Raw genomic sequence first — 7,481 nt, forward strand, 5'->3', positions numbered from 1 at the left:
TGTAATTCACTTCTTAGCATTTGTGTGTGAACATTCCTTTGTGTGTATGTGTGTATGTAAGTCAGAGTGTGGATTTCTTTGTGTGTGTGTGTATGCATACATTGCTATGTTTATGCGCAGAGTTTCTTCCAGGCATCTCTTCCCCCCGCCCGAAATTTTTTTTAATTTATATAGAAAATATATACTTTTAACAGTGTCCGCCCCCCCCCCCCCCCAAGAAAGTCTACCGCCCCCCCCCCCCCCCCCCCCCCGGAGAAAAAAGTCTGGAAGAAACACTGGTTCAGATGTGTGTATGTGTTTGTCACGTGTTTGTGTATGTGGGTCCGGTGTATGCTACAAGATGAAGTGGACTTAATGGTAAACTCAGGTATTTACATTGCACAAGTTTGCGATATATTGTGTACTTTTTGTTACATGTTTCTGAGAATTCAACAATTACAGTCAGGCAGATAAACCAAATAAAAATCGCAAGATATTTGTAATTTTTTTTATTTTTGAAAAAAAATACGTAATTACAACACAATTTGATATATTATATTACTTTTAGTGTTTGTTTTTTTTTTGTAACTGAGGTATCACCTAAACAATTTTTAATGCAGCGAAATTTCTCAGTTACCGAATTTTGTGTTTAAAAAAATGTAAAGTACATATACCTTTTCGCTTTTTAACATTTCCTAAATTATAATAAAATTTTAACTTCCTTTTCAAAGAATGGATCAAATGTATCAGTTAATACTATTCACATTAGATCAGTAAAACACTAGTGCTACAAATAAAAAAAATATATAATGTGTATTTATATATGATACAATGATTGATGTGTGAAAACAACTTTACTGCTGGGCTATCAGGAATGATAAATGGCGGGAACATTGTTCAGTGGCTAGGAGGATAGCAGACGTGTCTAGAACTGCGAGTAAACGAATGCATTTGAAATGGAACACAGCTATGTGGCTGTTGGGGTAGCAGATTCGATTTGTCCAAGTAGCTTAGAGAGACAGACCAAATGATAGTCTGAAACGTTGCTCTCATTTGAAGGAATTTCTAAAAAAAAATCCAAAAATGACGGATGTATGGGTAGGCCTTTTTCGGAATTTTTTAAATACATGTCTAAAAAATCTTCATCTTTGTTCTTGGTGAAATGTATACTATCGAATGAGCTACTTTCTGCGCGATTTTCTTCAGTACTCGTTTTGCTAAAATCATTGATAGTCGTATTTAGAGCATTATTGCCGGAGAACTCATCCATAGTTCTTGATGTACTGTGTATGAAACTAGGAGTAATTAATTGTTCATACGTTGATGTGGGCTCTATAGGACTGTGAATGAGTAATTGCTCAGTTGCTGATGTAGGGCTCATAATGTTTTGATTGACTGACTGATCATTATGTATAATGGATACTTCTGATTGCTTATCATATAACAAATTAATGTTATTGTTTTTTTCACTTTGCAAGTACATAGGGTATTCATTGGGGGCTAGATGAAATCTATGCGACATTTCTGCATTGATGCGTTCAGATAAATTATCGCAGCCGTCCGAAAAGCCTTCATCAGACGATGAGCAATCACTTTTGTCACGGCCAGGTTCATTACCTCCATCTATCTTTTCTAATGTAGATGGTGTATTCTGTAAAATCTGAAAGTTTGACGACTGTGTTGGAGCATTTGTTTTAGATTGCGTCTTCCGTTTTTTTTCAGAGAAGTTCACTTGAACATTTTCCAGCGGGCGTTTTCTCTGAAGTTTTGGCAGTGCTGACATTGAAGCCTGGTGGTTATAAGATGATTTAGAGGAGACAACTGCAGGAGTTGGAGGTGTTGACTCTCTAGAATCATTCGGTCTCGTTTGTTTTACACGCACATGGGAAAGCTGCTCTGTATATTCAGTCATTTTATGTTGAATTTCTTTAAAACTAGCTTTACAATTCTTGAAATAATTGAAAAATTCTGCATCAAGTGACCCATCTTTGCCAGGGTATAATTTGATAAACTTCTCCCAAACTGTCGCTAATTTTTTAGCTTCATTATAAAAGTAAATCAAATGTGTAAATGCGAACAGCTTATCAAATTGATTAGTGCTCCAAAGCTCTGCCTCCTTTTGAAGAGATTCTGGGAATCGTTTTTCAGCTTTCACATATTCCTCCAAAACGCGGTACTTTTTTTGCAATACTTGCAGCGAATCTTTTCTATTACCTGTTGGGTTTCTCCATTGAAGTCCCCCTGTCTTTTCATCCCACCAGTCAGGTTTACACTCAATGTTCCAGATTTTTTCCTGACCCTTCTCCTTCCCAGCCACGATTCTGGACAGCGTCCGAACAGCAGAGATCAGCCATTCCTTCTCGCTGTTTGCTGGTTCCCTGGATGATCCTTCCGGATCCATGATCCAGAAAGCTGGATATGCCCAGCTAAAGGCAGCTATGTTACGACCGTAACAAGCTTTATAATCAAATGATGATGATTATAAAAATGAAAGAATAAAATTTATTGTTTTATCAAGTGTTTTAGTGCGTGAACAATTTTTGCAATCTCTTTCTCTTACGCCCAGGGGGCGGCCAGAAGATGAAAATCACCACGACCTCCATCCCAGGTGATGGTCGGACCATGGCGACTTTCTCGCTCACCCCCGGGACAGCTGGGACACTGGTGGGCCTGGCAGCCGCCATGACCTCACCAGCCCCTCAGCGTGTCACCGGGTCAAGCAGTGTGGCCGTCTACGACATCGTGGAGCCGCCCTGGATGTCTCCGCTCACAATCATTGAAATTGTTGAGGCCATTTTCTGTGGATAGCAATACCAGAGTTCAGAAAAATAAATACATTTGCAATATATATACATATATATATATATATATATATATGTGTGTGTGTATGTGTGTGTGCGTGTGTGTGCGTGTGTCTGTGTGTGTCTGTGTGTGTGCTGTGTGTGTGTGTGTGCGTGTGTGCGTATGTGTGCGTATGACAGCGTGATGTAGGTGTGTGTAGTTTTATATCTGGGTAGGATTGACACTTCTAAACAATATTTTATCTCCGTCCTATCGCACTACCCCCCACCTCCCTCGTCCCAAAAAATCATGTTCTCTCTAAGATGATTGGGCACTTAGATCAACCTAATTCCCTCCCTTTTTTTCACATTAGATTTTGACCAGAGGGCAATTTATTTCTACCTCTGAGTTCCCTTGAACGAAGGCAAATAACCAAATAAATAACAAACTCTTGTTAACTACCTAATTGATTTTTACCGTGACCCCAGCTGAGTACGGGAGACTACCCATCCTATCTATTACCTCAGTCGCAATTTTCTGGTTATTTCCCCTTAACAATAACGCTCTGGAGTACTGAACACCATTCCCCAACCGATTACACCAGTGTTTACTTCAAGCAGCTTACCAAAGTATATGTAATTTATATAGAAAAAAATATACTTTTACCCGTGTATATGGGCCTATTATGTTTTAGAACGCCTATTATGTTAATTAAATTAACAGGGGTTAGTGTCCTAAACCCGTAACAATTACACGCCAAATGGTGCCGGGATTCGGCAAGCTGGTCAAATAATATTTACGAAGTCAAAATAAAAAATGGCCAAATACGTGTAATTGAAAACGTGTGTTTACAAATATATATTTTTCTAAATTGCAGATATTTGTCAATAAACATTATCACCCCCCCTCCCGGCCCTCCCCCCCCCCCCCCCCCACACACACATAACCTTCTCCTCACCAACAACCACATATACACACAAATCATAGTATGCCTAAATCATTATTTTGTGTCAAAGCCTAAGATGATGTAAATCTAGTTTTTTTAAGTAAAAAACTCAAAACAACCACGGTACAATTAGATATTTAAATATCAGCGCGTGTCTAATGTGCTCGCTTGGTCAGGTGTGTAGGGCTAACGGTCAGCGTGACCTCAAAAAGGGGGAGAGGCGGTTTGTTATGGAAACACATGCAGCGTAAAGTTGAGTAATGACGTCTTGTTGATTAGCCGAATTTACCAGAACTCATATAGAATGCATAGCTAGACGCCCACAAATGACAATAAAGTTCAATCTACAGCTTCTTCAATTTAAAAAAAATTATGACTGCCTGCAATCTCTGACTTTTTTATGAAAAATAGTGGGTAAAAAAAAAAGCTTTAAAGTCAAGAGGTCCATGCGCAATCACTCTTTCAATATAGAACAATTTTAGATAGTCTTAGAACACACTCAGAAAGTTTACACGCCGTAGACTTAAGGACATCTTGGAAAAGCTTAACTCCCAATTTTTATTTAGGCCTAGTAATAATAATTACCGAAAATAGCTAATCCCTATATTACATTATCATTTAATATTCACATTGCAAGTAAATGAATTAGCAATTGTGCAGCATGTTTTGGGGAGGTTTACTTAATTTTTGTGGAAGTCCACAATGTGGGGGGGGGGGGATGTTTGTCGAAAGTGGACGCGTGTACACGGATAGAGGGGGGGGGTCTAAAATTCCACATATTGGTGGACGTCATAAATGGATGACCCCTAAAGCTGGCAAACATGTTACAACATAACAGATTCTCTAATTTCAAAACAAACTGTATAAAAAAGGATGGGGATCTACAGACGCGTAGCAATGCGATTGAAATCTGTGAACCTAAACACATAAACGTTTAGTAAATGTTATTTAACCTGCGAATTTTAAAAAACTATGTCTTTAAAAATTTACCTGGATTCCCTGTCGCAAGAAGTAGGGAATGAATTGTTGACAGCACACGAGGTGCTATGGCCAGCTGCAAATTGGGAAAGTACTAGCGTAGTTGCCTGCTCTGGTATTTATAGCACCGGAGGGTTAACCCTCTCGCCTGGCTGGTCACGTGAGCAAACCAGCGGCGTATCGACTGGGGGGATGCTCGCGTTAGACTAGCAGCACAACAGGATGTGTCAATACGGTGTGAGGTTTAGCTCAATATAGTGTGGGAATAGCTCAATATGGTGTGGGGATAGATCAATATGGTGTGGGGAAAGCTCAATATGGTGTGAGGATAGCTCGATACGGTGTGTGGAAAGCTCAATATGATGTGTGGATACGTCAATATGGTGTGGGGATAGCTCAATAGGGTGTGGGTATAGCTCAATATGGTGTGGGTATAGCTAAATATATTGTGGGGATAGCTCAATATGGTGTGGGGATAGCTCAAAATGATGTGGGGATAGCTCAATATGGTGTGAGGACAGTTAAATAGGGTGTGGGGATAGCTCAATAGGGTGTGGGTATAGCTCAATATGGTGTGGGTATAGCTCAATATGGTGTGGGGATCACTCAATATGGTGTGGGGATAGCTCAATATGGTGTGGGTATAGCTCAATACAGTGTGTTTGTTGTAAACGAGATTAGTAGTTTCAAAATGTTCAATGGTATCCTCGTCATTATGGATTCTAGACTGCAGAGAAAGAACATTTTGATCAAGATTTATAGTCACAAAATTTTTCCTCTCTGTTGTGTTTCCAAGCTTTCCATATGGAATTCGAGACATTGTTCCTCCAGTGGTTATAAAAAATATTACTAAAGTTCTCAATCTGATTAATACAAATGTTGGTTTGTAAACCCCATCAAACAAATGACATTGGCTCCACCTACGACGGTGTGATTTAAAAATAGAAACGGGTTTTCTCAAAATGACATCGTGAGGCGAACGAATTGTATGTTGAATAACATTAAAAAAGAAAGAAAAACTGTTTTTCATTATGCCCTTATTTTTCAAGCTTGATGTTTTTAGAAATGTAATGAGGTCAATGCCGTTTTAGAATAGAAGCCTGTCCTCGACCCTATCCCCATTTTTAAATGCTCCCTGTATCCTTAACAGGGCCCCAGCTTCAGTCGTATACTATAATTAATTTGAGCTTAATAAATTGTGTTCACAGCGAGATGATGTGTAAACTAGAGCACACACTGACTGTGTATATGGATAATATCGACTGTGTACATTGATCAAGCACACGAAAGGGGGGTGGGGGGGGGGCTTATTGACTTTTCAACAAATCCATGAATCCGTCTTTAATCCATGTCTTTTTTTCTTAACTCTAATTCAGTACTGCTGCTCAAAATTAACTTATTAAACTTTTTTTACCTTTTTGGTGCACCATTATGTAATAAATTTCAACTTAAGTTTAACTCTGCATTCAAGCATGACTTTCTATTTCTGGGTGAGTGATGAATACACCCATGCTTATAAACTGAATATAACAAAATATACCCCCCTTCTCCCCCCCCCCCCCCACCCTCCACCTCCACAACCCGGTTCTTTGGTCTACTTCTGCATGTTTTATCAACACTCAACTGGGAAACCAGAGATGAGTTTAAACAACACACACATCCCGTCAAGTGTCATCATGACCTGACCTGTTAATTGTGTGTAAACATAGCCTCATTTGCAATTATAATGAAGCAACGTGTAGGATGCCGCTTAGAAGATCGTGACTTCGTGGACGGGGTCACAAGCTCAAAGTTCAAAGTTCAACTTAATGTATATGTTTTAAAGCTGAATAATATATTTATTTTTTTATTTCTGACTTCGCTAGATTTGGTTGCAGATATTATTATCGTATCACCTTTCTTTGCAGATGCCTAGTATTACTTTAACGTGAAATATTACCTAGTCTTTCTGGTAACATGAAGTAATGCCTAGGCTTACTGTCAACATTGAGTATAGCCTTGCCATACTGTTCCCATTAGATATTACTTAGTGTTTGTTATTTTATTAATGGTTTCTTGGCATGCCTAATCCAGAGAAAATATTACAGAAAATATTGCACTCCCCCACCACAACAAAGCACGTTTACCGCACCCCCCCCCCCCCCCAACATACACACATATACACACACACAAACTCACACACACACACACACTCTTGGAACAAAATATAATTTTTATAAATATATATATATATATATATATATATATATATATATATATATATATATATATAAATTATATATATTAAAAATTATATATTATATATTAAATATTAAATATTAAAATATATATATATATATATATATATATTAAAAATTATATATATTTTTTAGCAGTGTCCGTACCTCCACCCCTTTCCGAAAAACGTATTCCCCCCCCCCCCCCCCCCCTCCCTAAAAAAGTGTCAAGTATCCCCCGGAGAAAAAAAAAGGCAGAAAAAAAACTGCTCTGAATACTCCCACACAGTAAATATTTGACCATGCTGCGTAAGTCCACGAACCTTTAAAAAACTGTAGCTGCAAAGGAATAAGATAAGTCTATATGCAAATGATTAAAATACTCGTTGCAAGATAAGTTTCCTATTCACTTTCAGTAAAAAACATTTTTTTTAAATCATCTCCTGGACGAGGGTTAAGCCGTTATTGACCGATTTAAATGACGTCATCGTTGGTTGTTTGCCAGGGAGAGGTGGGCTGATTGCCGACGGCTGCATCATAGTCTGCATGGTTAACCCTTCCCTCGTGACTGGCTGCTGGTC

At 38.5% G+C, this 7,481-nt stretch overlaps 1 protein-coding gene across 1 annotated transcript; it reads right to left on the reverse strand.

Annotated features, from left to right (window-relative positions):
- Positions 1 to 473: 473 nt before the first annotated feature.
- On the reverse strand, positions 474 to 4,805 carry LOC131952477 (uncharacterized). Its single transcript, XM_059315158.1, has 2 exons — positions 4,697 to 4,805; positions 474 to 2,777 (listed from the first exon to the last, which is right to left on the reverse strand). The coding sequence occupies exon 2, from the start codon at positions 2,378 to 2,380 to the stop codon at positions 947 to 949; it is 1,434 nt and encodes a 477-aa protein (XP_059171141.1). The 5' UTR covers positions 2,381 to 2,777; positions 4,697 to 4,805; the 3' UTR covers positions 474 to 946.
- Between the last annotated feature and the right edge of the window lie 2,676 nt (positions 4,806 to 7,481).

This window comes from Physella acuta, unplaced genomic scaffold (assembly GCF_028476545.2).
Source record: "Physella acuta isolate Inbredline_101_S28 unplaced genomic scaffold, ASM2847654v3 ptg000875l, whole genome shotgun sequence".
NCBI classification, from domain to species: domain Eukaryota; kingdom Metazoa; phylum Mollusca; class Gastropoda; family Physidae; genus Physella; species Physella acuta.

What these genes read in the sequence shown, in the direction of transcription:
- LOC131952477 (XM_059315158.1), bottom strand. Translation starts at nt 2,380, where the DNA reads ATGGATCCGGAAGGATCATCCAGGGAACCAGCAAACAGCGAGAAGGAA.